At 43.5% G+C, this 15,613-nt stretch overlaps 1 protein-coding gene across 1 annotated transcript in view; it reads left to right on the top strand.

The window, feature by feature from the left end:
• Positions 1–3,133: 3,133 nt before the first annotated feature.
• Positions 3,134–15,613, top strand: part of iqgap1 (IQ motif containing GTPase activating protein 1) — a 66,284-nt gene continuing 53,804 nt past the window's right edge. The window contains exons 1-2 of the mRNA XM_042318631.1: positions 3,134–3,394; positions 5,939–6,041. Of these exons, the coding sequence (XP_042174565.1) occupies positions 3,349–3,394; positions 5,939–6,041 (149 nt within the window). The 5' untranslated portion in view covers positions 3,134–3,348. The remainder of the gene's footprint in view (positions 3,395–5,938; positions 6,042–15,613) is intronic.

The raw sequence follows: 15,613 nt of genomic DNA, 5'->3' as shown, positions 1-15,613 counted from the left end.
TTGAGTCAATTGGAGGTGTACCTGTGGATCTATTTCAAGGCCTACCTTCAAACTCAGTGCCTCTTTGCTTGACATCATGGGGAAATCACAAGAAATCAGCCAAGACCTCAGAAAAAAATGGTAGACTTCCACAAGTCTGGTTCATCCTTGGGAGAAATGTTCAAACACCTGAAGGTACCACGTTTATCTGTACAAACAATAGTACGCAAGTATAAACACCATGGGACCACGCAGCCGTCATACCACCCAGGAAGGAGACACGTTCTGTCTTCTAGAGATCAACGTACTTTGGTGCGAAAAGTGCAAATCAATCCCAGAACAACAGCAAAGGACCTTGTGAAGATGCTGGAGGAAACAGGTACAAAAGTATCTATAACCACAGTAGAACGAGCCCTATATTGAGATAACCTGAAAGGCCACTCAGCAAGGAAGAAGCCACTGCTCCAAAACCGCCATAAAAAAGCCAGACTACGGTTTGCAACTACATATGGGGACAAAGATCGTACTTTTTGGAGAAATCTCCTCTGGTCTGATGAAATAAAAATATAACTATTTGGCCATAATGACCATTGTTATTTTTGGAGGAAAAAGGGGGACGCTTGCAAACCGAAGAACACCATCCCAACCATGAAGCACAGGGGTGGCAGCATCATGTTGTGGAGGTGCTTTGCTGCAGGAGGGACTGGTGCACTTCACAAAATAGATGGTATTATGAGGAGGGTAAATTATGTGGATATATTGAAGCAACATCTCAAGACATCAGTCAGGAAGTTAAAGCTTGGTTGCAAATGGGTCTTCCAAATGGACAATGACCCCAAGCATACTTCCAAAGTTGTGGCAAAATGGCTTAAAGGACAACAAAGTCAAGGTATTGGAGTGGCCATCACAAAGCCCTGACCTCAATCCTATAGAAAATGTGTGGGCAGAACTGAAAAAGCATGTGTGAGGAAGGAGGCCTACAAACCTGACTCAGTTCCACCAGCTCTGTCAGGAGGAATGGGCCAATATTCCCCCAACTTATTGTGGGAAGCTTGAGGAAGGCTACCTGAAATGTTTGACCCAAGTTAATCAATTTAAAGACAATGCTACCAAATACTAATTGAGTGTATGTAAACTTCAAACCCACTGGGAATTTGATGAAAGAAATAAAAGCTGAAATAAATCATTCTCTCTACTATTATTCTGACATTTCACATTCTTAAAAGGAAGTGTTGATCCTAACTGACCTAAAACAGGGAATTTTTACTAGGATTAAATGTCAGGAATTGTGAAAAACTGAGTTTAAATGTATTTGGCTAAGGTGTATGTAAACTTCCGACTTCAACTGTATCTAACAATGACCTCTTATCTCTTCTGCAGTAGATAACCACCTTTGAACTGTGTTGCAGCTCGTTGCTTGTTGTCATTGTAGAGACATATTGCACAACGGTATTCCCAGGGAATAATGTCAAGTAGAAAACTCAGTAGTCTTAGAACAGCATTTACCAAATGTTGGGTAGAGACAAATAGGCTGTGGCTGATACCGTTTGAGTCTAAGCTTACATCGGAGTACTGGCTAGAACTGCAAACTGCAAACTGCAAACTTAACATATTTGTATGAACATAACAAGATTCAACAACTGAGAAAAACTGAACAAGTTCCATAGACATGTGACTAACAGAAATTGAAAAATGTGTCCCTGAACAAAGGGGGGGTCAAAATCAAAAGTAACAGTCAGTATCTGGTGTGGCCACCAGCTGCATTAAGTACTGCAGTGCATCTCCTCCTCATGCACTGAACCAGATTTGCCAGTCCTTGCTGTGAGATGTTACCCCACTCTTCCACCAAGGCACCTGCAAGTTCCTAGACATTTCTGGTGGGAATGGCTCTAGCCCTCACCCTCCGATCCAACAGGTCCCAGACCTGCTCAATGGGATTGAGAGGCTCTTTGCTGGCCATGGCAGAACACTGACATTCCTGTCTTGCAGGAAATCACGCACACAACGAGCAATATGGCTGGTGGCATTGTCATGCTGGAGGGTCATGTCAGGATGAGCCTGCAGGAAGGGTACCACGTGAGGGAGGAGGATGTCTTCCCTTAAACGCACAGCATTGAGATTGTCTGCAATGACAACAAGCTCAGTCTGATGATGCTGTGTCACACTGCCCCAGACCATGACGGACCCTCCACCTTCAAATCGATCCCGCTCCAGAGTACAGGCCTCATTGTAACGCTCATTCCTTCGACGATAAAGGCGAATCCGACCATCACCCCCCCAGTGATACAAAACCGCGACTCGTCAGTGAAGAGCACTTTTTGCCAGTCCTGTCTGGTCCAGCGACGATGGGTTTGTGCCCATAGGCGATGTTGTTGCCGGTGATGTCTGGTGAGGACCTGCCTTACAACAGGCCTACAAGCCCTCAGTCTGAGCACTGATGGAGGGTTTGTGCGTTCCTGGTGTAACTCGGGCAGTTGTTGTTGCCATCCTGTACATGTCTGCAGGTGTGATGTTTGGATGTACCGATCCTGTGCAGGTGTTTTTACACGTGGTCTGCTACTGCGATGACGATCAGCTGTCCGTCCTGTGTCCCTGGAGCGCTGTCTTAGGCTTCTCACAGTACGGACATTGCAAGTTTATGCCCTGGCCACATCTGCATTCCTCATGCCTCCTTGCAGCATGCCTAAGGCACGTTCACGCAGATGAGCAGGGACCCTGGGCATCTTTCTTTTGATGTTTTTTGATGTTTTTCAGTCAGTAGAAAGGCCTCTTTAGTGTCCTAAGTTTTCATAACTGTGACCTTAATTGCCGACTGTCTGTAAGCTGTTAGTGTCTTAATGACCGTTCCAGAGGTGCATGTTCATTAATTGTTTATGGTTCATTGAACAAGCATGGTAAACAGTGTTTAAAACCTTTACAATCTGTGCATTTATTTGGATTTTTACGAATTATCTTTGAAAGACAGGGTCCTGGAAAAGGGACGTTTCTTATTTTCTGAGTTTAATCAGTGTCGATGCGTAGCGTGCCATTAGGAAGGTTATTTCAGTGCCTGTAGTAGGCAGCAGAGGGCGCTGCGCCTGCAGTTTCGCCGAGTGGCTGCTGATGGGCGTTTCCTCGAACGCATACTTTAGGATTTAGGAAGGAACACACACCCCAGTGACATCAGTTAGGTTTGAAGAAGAAAAAAAGTCTCAGCTCTCGACTCAAACCGTGCAGTGGAGCAACAAGGGGGCCGAGGGCGCCTTCCCGACCTTTTCAATTATATAGCCCGCAAAGAGAACTGGACGAAACTATAGGCTATCATCTCAACTACTATAACTTGACCTCGTCAACCCGGGGAGTGAGGATTATAACACTTATTCAGAGAATATGTCAACCTCAGACGAGGCAGACGGGCTTCGGCCGAGATATGGGTGTGAGTATCTAAAAACTTTTCCTGCTCGCTCACCTTGGGATCATATTTTACCTCCGTTTACAGAAGTTTAACAATTTAATTGTTTTAATCAATACATACATTTTCACAGGCGTTTTTTCTTCGTTCTATCTATATTTACATGTTTGACTTTGGTTAGACTTTTGACAGCGTGGTAGGTAGGCTCTGACTTCCGCGTTTTCATCTACATCGGCTACAATATTGCAATTTTACGTGGCTACATCGAATGAAATTAGCCTACATTGAATTTGGTCAATGCAATCCGGGATCCTTGAGACGTCATTGAAGTAATAGAGTTTCAAATGGTTAGGTTTAGTCAAGGGTAAAGGTAGGGGTTAAGTTTTTAAGGTAGGGACGTCTATGGTATAGCACCAACTCATTGAATTTTGACATGTTTGCATTTTTCACAGTAAAGGATAAGGCGCTACATTGTTTTCTTATAGGGAATCTGAAGTAGCAAGACGATGCAATAGTTTAGTGGTTTACCTGGTCGATTCATTGAAATTTATTGATGGCCTACTATAGTCTATTGATATGTGAACTAGTATCCATTGATCTTAATAAAAACACTAACGTTCGGGTATTGTCTTTTTTAATTATATTTTATAAAATAATTATAGCATTTTTGTATTGGTTTACATTTGTGATTTTATGCACTTTGAAATGATTCTGTAATGAAAAGTTCTTTACAAATCTAATTTATTCGTTTAATTTTTATTTATTCGTTATTTTACCAGGTAAGTTGACTGAGAACACGTTCTCATTTACAGCAACGACCTGGGGAATAGTTACAGGGGAGAGGAGGGGGATGAATGAGCCAATTGTAAGTTTGGGATTATTAGGTGACCGTGATGGTTTGAGGGCCAGATTGGGAATTTAGCCAGGACACCGGGGTTAACACCCCACCTCTTATGATAAGTGCCATGGGATCTTTAATGACCTCAGAGTCAGGACACCCGTTTAACGTCCCATCCGAAAGACGGCACCCTACACAGGGCAGTGTCCCCAATCACTGCCCTGGGGTATTGGGATATTTTTTAGACCAGAGGAAAGAGTGCCTCCTACTGGCCCTCCAACACCACTTCCAGCAGCACCTGGTCTCCCATCCAGGAACTAGACTTTCCTGAGGCAGTCGGTAGCCTTGGCTTAAGTGGGAACCATACCACTGTACTTGCTGGCTTGTCAACTGCTTTCAACATTACTGCCACTGTAAATTACCAAGTTGTTTAATACATTTATTAGGCTAATAAATGAGATTAAGGCCCCTCAATAATAATAATTGTAATCATAGTCAGTAGAATAAAACCCCACAATAAAATCCTGGAAATTGTAAGTGGCAATTTTTAGACTTTTCCATTCTCTAATGGTCACGTAGCCTAGGTTATAATGAATATGCTCGTTATTCAGAAGGCCTAGACATCACCAGAAGGAGCCTGAAACAATTAGCTCTTGTATTGTGAGTGCTCATGCCCACTTTTTTTCTCTCCCTCCCAGCTCTAAAAATATATTTCCAGCAACATTACCATGCAGGTCTCTTTAGCCTAGGCCAGTGGATCCCAACCAGGGGTACTTTGACCCCTGCTGGTACTTGGCCTATCCACAGGGGGTACTTGAGTAGACTCATGAGACCATAGGTCTACTGGTAAAATGCACACGAGGGGGTACTTCAGGGGTACTCCTGGCAGAGAGAAATTCAGTTGGTGGTAGAATAACAGAAAAAGGTTGGGAACCAGCGGTCTAGACCCTAGCCTAGACCACAGAACTGTGAGCTACGAGCTTTGTTTACCTGCAGAATAGGTTTGATTTATTACGGTCTCTTCAGAGTTCTTTGAAAGAGGCCAAATGAAATGCATGGGCATTATTTGCTGGATCACTTGAAGTGATAAGAAAGACATTTTCCACAGAAATAAAAAATGTCAAACAAACGCTGGAGGTGTTTAAACAAAGTTTGTCTAGGCTAGCCTACATTTACCTAGCCTACATTTACCTAGCCTACATTTACCTACTGTGTAGTGAGTGACTAAAGCTAAGTTGTCCTCCCTGATCAGTAACCCTTGAATCATCTCATTATGTGGAACTGGCGGTGAGGCCAAGTTGTAACCAGACTGGGAGGGGATGGAGTAGCCTAGCGCTGAGGACAGTTCAACATGACAGCTGAGCTGAATCAGCCTGTCAATCAATCAACACATGATTTCTTGGGACTGTTTACATCTTTGTGCTTCTGATGGCGGCCAACACGACTATGTCAGTTGTGATATTCAGGATGGATGGGACAGTCTCTACCCCTCCTACATGCAGAATGAGAGAAGTCGGTCTCACTGTTTATTTGAAGGTTCTTGCATTTTATCTTGTTAATCGTCCCTACTTGTTTGTGTGTCTGCTAGTCCGTGTGTGTTTACTATAAATCTGAGTGTGAGCTAGACTCAACTCAGTGTGTGTGTGTGTATGTTTGTAAATGGAGTGTTTCTTGTACAGCTATGCTGTTATGAGCGAGCTAGTATTCACCTAGTGAGTGTTGTTTTCCAGCTGTTCTGGATGGTGTCGAGCGACTCACAGCGGAGGAGATGGACGAGAGGAGGCAGCAGAACATGGCCTACGAATACCTCTGTCATCTCGAGGAGGCTAAACGGTAAGACTGTGTTTTTCATTAGTTGGTAATTGCCTTTTCTTCTGGCTGGTATAAAATGAATAAAAGCAGACAAATACAAATTCTGCCGGATATGTACCTGGGGAGACTTCAACCCGCAGTAGGAAAGGAAGGGAAATGGCTCTCACCACAGTCTGTGAAGGACAGAGAATGCAAATAGTCTGCCATTGATCCACACTTCCAATGTGAGAGAATACAGAAGTGTTCTTAGGGAATCTGGGGCCCTATAAGGAAACAGGGGCCTGTTTCGTATTCTAGCACCAGTGTTGCATCTCAGCTATTTGCAATGGTGTTTGTTGTAATTGCTGCCATGGGCTTTACCTCAGAGTATCATAACATGTGGGTGAACTGCTCCCTATCGCACTTCCGTGTTCAGACTTTAATTGCTTTATTCTTTTTTTGAGGAACAGATAGTTGGAATTGTCACATACTGCTGAGATCAACAATGGTTGGCAATGTGATCTTGAATAGAAAAGCTTAAGTGCTGTAGATTAAAACCAGGTTTAATGAGCGTCATGCAAGGTGAAAGTGTGCGTGTGAATATCCTTGTTAATTTCCAGCACCTGGAATGGAACCTGTTGTTCTGGCCTGGTAGTACAAATGTCAGTATTTTCTGAAACGTTGACTTCTGTAAGGTTAGACATGTTTTTATGTCCATTTCAGTCATAGTGCTCCCTAGGTATCACATTTCATATCATTTTTGGACTGCCTTATTTGGTGGTCATTATCACTCTGTGTGTTAGCAACCCCTCTTGAGGTTGAGGTTTTTGTATGTGTGTTGAAACCTGCTTGTAATGCTGCAGTTTCCACATTGGATGTGCTGTTTACTTTCTCCCTGTATAACATGTGGTACCAGAACTAACATGCTATACTCATTCATTAATACCTGCTCACTGTCATGTGATGTTTGAAGTGTTTCATATTGTAGAAGTATTGAAAAGTGTGTTTGGTCTGTTGTGGTGATCAGGCCTACAGGTTAATGATGCCTGAAGTAGCTAGTGGCCTAGGTTTTGAGAGGACTCTGACACACACCCATCCCCTAGGTCCCCCAGTGGACTCACACACTCAGAAGAGGAAGGAGTGAACGAGACAGGAAGTGACTAAGTCCCTGTAGAGTTTAGTATCTTCCGCTGTTGCCACAGAAACCCCTGGCCGTCATAGCAACGGGTTCCGGTGTGAGTGTTTGTTTGACTGTATGTTGTGAAGATAAAACAGCAGTGGTACGCTGGTCTGTTGGGTCTTCCTCCTCTCCTGTGTTTTACCACTGTCTACTAGTTCTCTAAACATGGCTTGACAAACATATTGCTAAAGAGGTGAGAAGAGCCTTATGTCAGGGCCTAGGCCCTATGTTAAGTCTACATACAGCGTTTTCCAAACACCTCTGAAGTTGTCTGTGGTTCTCATGCAGTTCTGTCCCTACAGTATCTTTAGCAGATGAGGTATCGCTAGCTGGTTAGCCTAGCACCAGAATGAGCGTTGTGTGGTGACGTCACCCTGCCTGAGAATTAAAGTAGTGTCACCCTTGCTCAACAAAGACTAGTTTGTTGTAGCGATTGGTTAGCAGCATTGTAACTTCTAAGTGAGTATGAATTGTGATGTTCTGTGAAGTGCAGAAAGCCCTGCGTTGACTCCCAGGACAGAGACTGGACTTACTGTTATATATAATGAGACTCCAGCTCCTGATAGGTAGGTGCTTGTTGTTGTATAGTGTCTGGCTGGGGAGACCATTGTGTTCCAAATGGCAACCCAGCCCATAGGGCTCTGGTCAAAAGTAGGGCACTAATGACGGGAATATGGTGCCATTTGGGACACTCCTAGAAAGAGCGAGAAAGTGAGTGTCAGGTGAAGGAGAGCGGCAGACAGGTGAGAACTGTTAGCTTGTGAACACAGCCTGGAGGCAAGGAATGCTTATGCTCATGAAGGTGATGTGTGGTATGACGGGAATGCTTCTCACACAGACATGAACACACTGTGTATGTGGACATGTGAGTAATTACTCTCCCTGTCTCTCTCTCATATATGCAAAAAAGACCTTTGTGTTATCTGTACCAGTCATTTCCATGCATTGCAGTGTTTAGTTCTATAGCTGTCACTTCTGCCTGTAGATTATGATGGTATCAGAGGAGATATTTGAATATTGCTCATCTCTCACTGACTATTTGAGGAATTTCCTAGGTGGCCAATGACAAATGACCAATAGCTGTAGACATACTGTGTGAGAAATAGGCCTACAGTTGTAAGTAAGGTTGCAGGTTTTTTGAAGAGTTGTTCAGGACTTTGATTCAGGAGTACAGTACTACTGTTTGTTCTTCTCTTTGTGACACAACAACCACGTGAACCTGTTTTTTTCCTCTTCAACTTCTGTCTTCTCTTTAGTCTCGTTCTCTCCCTTTCTCTCTCTGTGGGAATGGTCTTTCCTGCATGTTATTTATTGCTTTACACCAGAGGCTGGCTGAGCTTTCTCTGCCTCCAATTCAATCTGAAACTACATCTGGAGAAAGTAGTTAGCAGTCAGCTTCTAGGGTAAAGTGGTGAAGATGCTCTGTAAGAGGGTTCCCCTTGGGTTCCCCTTGGATATAAAGAAAAGAAGGCTGATGCTTAACGTTAGTAAGTTGTACAACTGAATGCATTCAACAGTAATGTCTTCCTCATTTAACCCAACCCCTCTGAATCAGAGAGGTGTGGCGGGATGCCTTAATCGCCATCCATGTCATCGGCGCCCAGAGGGCGGGTGTTGTTGGTGGTTAACTGCCATGTTCAAGGGCAGAACAGCCTTGCTGGCTCTGGGATTCGAACAAGCAACCTTTTAGGTTACTGTCCTAATGCTCGTAACCAACGCTCTGACCACTAGGCAACCTGTGACCAGAATACCATATCGGTAGTTATGTTAGTCTGTATAGACATGACAAATAGATACTTACAGTTCAACTGTACACGTGCAACAATACCACAACTAAACTACATTGAACAAAAACAAAGCTAATTGAAATGTGCAGTTGTTTAAGGCTCCACCTACTGCTTCCGCTCAGTGTGTTCAGTATTACTAGTGTCTGATTGTCCCATCCTGGTATGGGGACATGCAACATCAGGTGGCAGTTGGAGGGTGGATGAAATCTGAAGACAACACCAGGTTCTGGTCTTGTCAGGTTTTTGATTGGGTCGTGTTCACTAGGCACCAAATGGAAGAAAACGTGTTGGAACATTGAGGGATCAACATGGACTTGTCCAATAAGAAATGATCATTTTAGTTTTCTGTTTAAAAATGTTTCTGTTGTGCCCTAATGAACACAACCTTGGTAAAGCAGCTCCTAACCCTGAATTGAAGAACTTCCCTCTGTCATCTTAAGCCTGTGAACAGACAGCCTAACCCTTTCAGATGTTTTATTGTGTACTTGTGTCCTGTTAGAATGTGGGAAAGTGTAAGATAAGGACCCGTTTGCCTTCCCCATTTTGTGTGTGTAGCCTACCCATCCACCCTCTACATGTATCAGCAGTAGAGGAGGAGGAGGGGCCTACCTCCGTTTAACAGTTAAGGAGAGATGTGGATAGCTGCTACATGAGATTACTGGGAGATCTACCCTGTATATACTTGACCTAGCAGCACAGACCAACGATGAACCAGAGAGATCATTCCTTAGTACATCTCAGAACTATGTAGTGCTGTCAATCCTCCTCCCTTCACTACAGTATATTATAAACTCACTCCACAACCACACTTTATTTACCACCTTATTTCTGTGTTATTTCTCTCAAACCGCTGCTATTCATTGTATTTGTGCTCCCCTCTGGTGACGAGTTGGTGCCTGGTGCTCATACACAAAATGGGTCTTTTTTTTTTTAGAGGAGTGAGAGCAGGACACACACACACAGGTCCGCCAACCATGTCTCCCCATAACTCTTCTGAGGCAAGGTCCCATCTGTGTGTTGCATACTGCCCTCCTGCTGTTGACAAAGATGCACTAGTGGAGTCCAATGTACATAGGTCTTTGATACCATATGGATTTTAGAGGGTTAAATGTACCATCTTGCAGGCATGTACAAGAACATCAATACACACTATTGTATTATCTACTGCTATTTGGCTTTCATCCGCCAGTGTTTACATGTAATTAACATACAGCTAACCACAAAGCAGCATGTTATGCTCTCATGAATATATTTTCAATTGTTTGTTGTAGTGAGTTGGTGTAAACCAACGGATTAATTTTAGACCCGCTGTCTGCTGTGAAAGGGTCTGTAACTACAGTATGTAACTGTAGTTAGCTCTGTCAAACACAGCAGGCTTTGTGGAGAAGTATTGGTGAATGGAGGGATGTTTCATGGCAGTAGAGGATGGGGAAGATGTGCAGAGTGAATGTGTGTTAAATCATACCGTTCTGACTGAGTTACTGTATTTCTGGAGAGCCTCCATCTAATCTTCTCTCTTCTTTAGTTCGACAGTATAGTTGTTGCAACGCGTTATGGAACCCCAGCCGTCAACATAAGAAATCTGCTCGTCTGCCCTCATTCCTTCCCTCGATGCCTCCCTCCATCTCTTTACACTGCCTTCCCTTCTCTCTAGTTGTACAGTAATTTTATCGCTCTCCCTCCCTTCCATTTACCTCCCTCTTCTCTCTGAATAGTATATTTGTTTCATCCTTCCATGTGAGAAACAAATTAGAATACTTTAATGAACTACAGTTGCTTAGCTGTACTAAACCACCATTCAACAAGAGATACACAACATAGTTGCATGCAGGTAGTGAATGCAGTAAATCCCCAGGTCTCTGGCTGTTGCCATGAAGGAAGTCTACTGTGCTTAATGTCCAATACTTTCTCACACACTCTGAAATTAGGGTTGTTCATTTAGGCACCAAACAGAAGTAAACACTAAAACAGGGAAGGGACTTATTTGACTTGTCCAATAAGAAACGCTAATTTTTATGTTCCCTAATTAGTGCTGAGGGATTCACTGAAATTGCTGTACATTTTCAGTTTTTAAACCATGAATTCACCAACGTTGGCTCAATAATTTGAATTCCATCTTGTAAATGTTTTTTTTTTTTACCCAAACCGTCCTCAAAAGTAACTAATCGCTCAGCACTATTTACATTTTTTTAATTTAACCAGGTAGACCAGTTGAACAACTTCTTCTCATTTACAACTGTGCGACCTGGCCAAGATAAAGCAAAGCAGTGCGACCAAAAACAACAGAGTTACACATGGAATAAACAAACGTACAGTCAATAACACAAATCTGTATACAGTGTGTGCAAATGAGGTAAGGCAATAAATAGGCCATAATGGTGAAGTAATTACAATTTAGGAATTAACACTGGAGTGATAGATGTAGAAATACTGGTGTGCAAAAGAGCAGCGAAAAAAAAAGAAAATATGGGGATGAGGTAGGTGGTTGGATGGGCTATTTACAGATGGCTGTGTGCAGCTGTAGTGATCGGTAAGCTGCTCTGACAGCTGATGCTTGAAGTTCGTGAGGGAGATGTCTCCAACTTGAGTGATTTAAAAAAATAAAAAAATAATTAAAAAAAATCTATTTTTGTGAGAAAAAAAATGGTGTGCAATTTGCTCCAGTCATTGGCAGCAGAGAACTGGAAGGAAAGGCAGCCAAAGGAGGTGTTGGCTTTGAGGATGACCAGTGAAATATACCTGCTGGAGTGTGTGCTACGGGTGGGTGTTGCTATGGTGACCAGTGAGCTGAGAAGGCTTTTCCTAGCAAAGACTTATAGATGACCTGGAGCCAGTGGGTTTGTTGACGAATATGTAGCGAGGGCCAGCCATCATACAGGTCGCAATGGTGGGTAGTACATGGGGCTTTGGTGACAACAGATGGCACTGTGATAGACTGCATCCAATTTGCTGAGTAGAGTATTGGAGGAAATTTTGTAAATGACATCGCCGAAGTCAAGGATCGGCAGAATAGTCAGTTTTACGAGGGTATGTTTGGCAGCATGAGTGAAGGAGGCTTTGTTGCAAAATCTAGAATCAGCTTTCTATTTAACTTGGGAGTTTATACTCTAGCCAGACACCTAGGTATTTATAGTTGTCCACATATTCTAAGAACTATCCCAAATGAAGAGGACCCAGTGCTGCTCAGTCAGCCCACGTTCCCCTTTACTGAAGCCATTTTCAAGTCATTTCCTGTTTCAGTCTTTTCTAGGCTGGAGTATAGCAGCTGCATGGAGGATGATGTAATCACTGGGTTGTTCTAGACAACAGAGCAGCACGTAGAAGAATGCATCTAGGGCCTTGATGAAATCAAACTGTTTTGATAACATAATGATGCCATATCTCCTGTGATTGTTGTGATATCATGACAAATTGTATTGATTATTTATGAAGTCATTTTTGCACAAAGTGCTATACAGAAACCCAGCCTAAAACACCAAACAACAAGCGATATAGAAGCACGGTGACTTGGAAGAAACCTAGATAGGATCCAGGCTCTGAGGGGTGGCCAGTCCTCTTCTGTGTTGGGTGGAGATTATAGGAGTACATGGCCAGAGTACATTGTACATTTAGATTGTAATTTACCTGAGATTATAAACTGGTCAAAACCTATTCAATGGTGGTGAAGAAAGTCCTGCAGGCTCTAGTTGTATCTTGGTTATTGTCCAGTCATATGGTCGAGTGCTGAAGGAAAGACCTAGTTAAGCTGCAGCTGGCCCAGAACAGAGCAGCACGTCCTGCTCTTCATTGTAATCAGAGGGCTAATATTAATACTATGCTGCCAGTCTCTCTTGGCTAAGAGTTGAGAGACTGACTGCATCGCTTCTTCTGTTTATAAGAAACGTGTTGAAAATCCCATTGTTTGCATAGTCAATTTACACACAGCTATGACACACACACACTTATCCCACCAGACATGCCACCAGGGGTCTTTTCACAGTCCCCAAATCGAGAGAAAAAAGCGTAGTGTTTAAAAAAAAAAAAAATATATATATATATATATGCCATTATTGCATGGAACTCCGTTCCATCCCATATTGCTCAAATAAACTGCAAACCTGGTTTGTTTAAAAAACAAAGTGACACCTCATGGCACAACACCTCTCCCGTATTTGACCTAGATAGTTTGTGTGCATTGATATGTAGGCCACGTTCCTTTTTAATGTACTTCTGTCCTTTAGCTGTCCTGGTCTATTTAATGTTCTGTATTATGTCATGTTCTGTATGGACCCCAGGAAGAGTAGCTGCTGCTTTGCAACAGTTAATGGGGATCCTAATAAAATACCATGATGTCCTCAGGGGACTGTTGGGATATATCATGGTGATGTATTATTCTGACAGTCAAATTGAGGTCATAAATCCTTAGTCATTGTTCAGTGAAGGCAGTCTGTACATATAGCCACCACAAATATTAAACAATGGTCACATCCTAGTTTCATTTTTATTGTCAAATTTGAAGGTACAACAGTCATTTTCTATTGGCCCATAAATTAGAAGCTGCAATGGTAGTCCTTTTTGAATGGCCCTTAAACTTGGCCTGGTAATATTGTCCTGTTTGATTGGCCCTTAAATTTTGTCGTTGTAGGAGAGCCGACTCTGTTGGTCACCTGTGGTTGTCACTGGTTGCTTGGCAACAACAGGGAAAGCCTAACTGTTGTGATGACAGGTTCTGACAGTGTCCGCCCTACATTATCTGCCTCCAAGGGGGAGAGATGGCGGGAGAGAGAGGAACTGAGAGATGGTGAGAGGGAGAAGGGGACAGAGGGCAGGAGAAAAGAAACGAGAGAGGGAGGGGTCAGCACAGCAGTCCGTAAAACACTAAAGTGACTTTTCCGGTTTAGATATCAGTTAGGGGGTAAACCTCAGTGCTTGAACAAGACATGTTGATAAGACCAGGAAGGGAGGTGTGTGAGAGCTATAGGGGTAGAGAGATGTTGCTGCAAAGTGTGTGATGGAGAAATGTGGTTTCGTGATGTGACTGGTCTGTCCTTCCTCTTGCTTGATCACCAAGCTTTGCCTCGTCTTTTGAAAAGACACACACACACACACACTGACACATGTAACAAGCGAGTAGGACAGAACTGTGTGGAGTATTCCTCTTGGCATTGATGGGTAGTCTGGCGTGAGTCAGGCAGGTTGGGCGGAGGGGAGATTTCAGACGAGACACTGACTGAATAGAAGAAATGCTTTGTCTCTTTGAACTGCTCTGATCTGGAGCGAGTGTGTGTGAGTTGTAAGCGTTTGAATGTGTGTTGAATGTGTTTCCCAGTTACTAGCCCCCATGAGTCAGTCAGGTGTCATCTCTCTATCCTAACCAACAGCTGGAAAACTCATGAATAGATGACCCCACCCCCGCCCGGTTCCTCCTGGTAGTTTGTGACAAGGGGAGGGCAGTCGGGTCAGAAGGATTCCTGTGTTGCAGCAAGGCATGTAATGGGCTATTTCGCTTCCTCTCTTGCTATCTCTCTCTCGCTTCCCCGGGCCCCGAAGACATGGACGTTGATTAAGGGAGCCCTCCACATCTCTCATTCAGAGGGGTTGGGTTAAATGCGGAAGACACATTTCAGTTGAATGCATTCAGTTGTACAACTGACTAGGTATCCCCCTTTCGTTTTGCTCTCTCGTTCCATCTCGCTTTCTCTCTCTCGCATTCACTCTGGTGAATCGCTGTGTAATTACTACAGGAACCTGGTGATAAAGGCCCACTGTGTGGGGCCATCCAACTGGAAGAGATTGGGTTACTCACTGTAAAATTATTTGCACATAATTTAATAATATTCTCCTCCAGTTTCCCATCAAAATACAAAGAGAGAACAGACAGCTGGGAGGAAGAGGGGAGAGTGAATAGAGAATGTTTCTAGACCTCCACAACATTGTTCTCTAACTAGATAAGGAGCACCATGGATTTGCCTTTTCCTCCCATCTCAGCCCTCTATAAACATACCTGTACACACACACACAGACCCACGCCTACACAGACTTGACATTGTGCAGAAAGGAACTGGTCATTCAGATCAGTGATTTCATTAAGATAGAATTGTGCCACCCCTTGTCTCCTAAGTCCACAGCCTGATCAAATCATACGGATGGAAGGATGGATCTTCGAAGTGTTGGAACTGAGCCTGCAGCCTGATCGGATCAAAGGGAAACATTAACTAAAGCAAGAAGGGATGAAAGGATGCACTTTTGAAGTATTGGAATGGCACCGGCGGCCTGCTCTACTCATAGTGGCTATCATCCTGCTTGTGTTTGGAAACAGGCTGCGAGGCAGAATGTGTGTGTTTGTGGTCTGCTGCTCTGGGAGAAACACTCTGGGGTAAAGTTTCCCCTACGTACAGTTCTAGAATCATCTTCAATTCTCCCAATCCTAATATTACCATTAGTGGGGAAAATGCTAAACTGTCCCAGGATCAGCGTCTAGGGGCAACTTAATCCTGGGAGAGAGGAAGGATAGAGTGAGTATGCTCTAAGGATTCTCCATGGCCACAGCAGCTAGTGCTACAGACTGTACCTGTCACCTGATTCAAATGGGGGAGGTACTAGTAACTTTCTTCCAGCAAGGTTCCAGCATCTTTGTTGGATGCGTAGCCAGGCCTGCACAATGCAGC

Source organism: Oncorhynchus tshawytscha, unplaced genomic scaffold (genome assembly GCF_018296145.1).
Source record: "Oncorhynchus tshawytscha isolate Ot180627B unplaced genomic scaffold, Otsh_v2.0 Un_scaffold_530_pilon_pilon, whole genome shotgun sequence".
NCBI classification, from domain to species: domain Eukaryota; kingdom Metazoa; phylum Chordata; class Actinopteri; order Salmoniformes; family Salmonidae; genus Oncorhynchus; species Oncorhynchus tshawytscha.
Note: the sequence above shows the minus strand (reverse complement) of the source record. Positions and strands in the feature narration are given on the sequence as shown.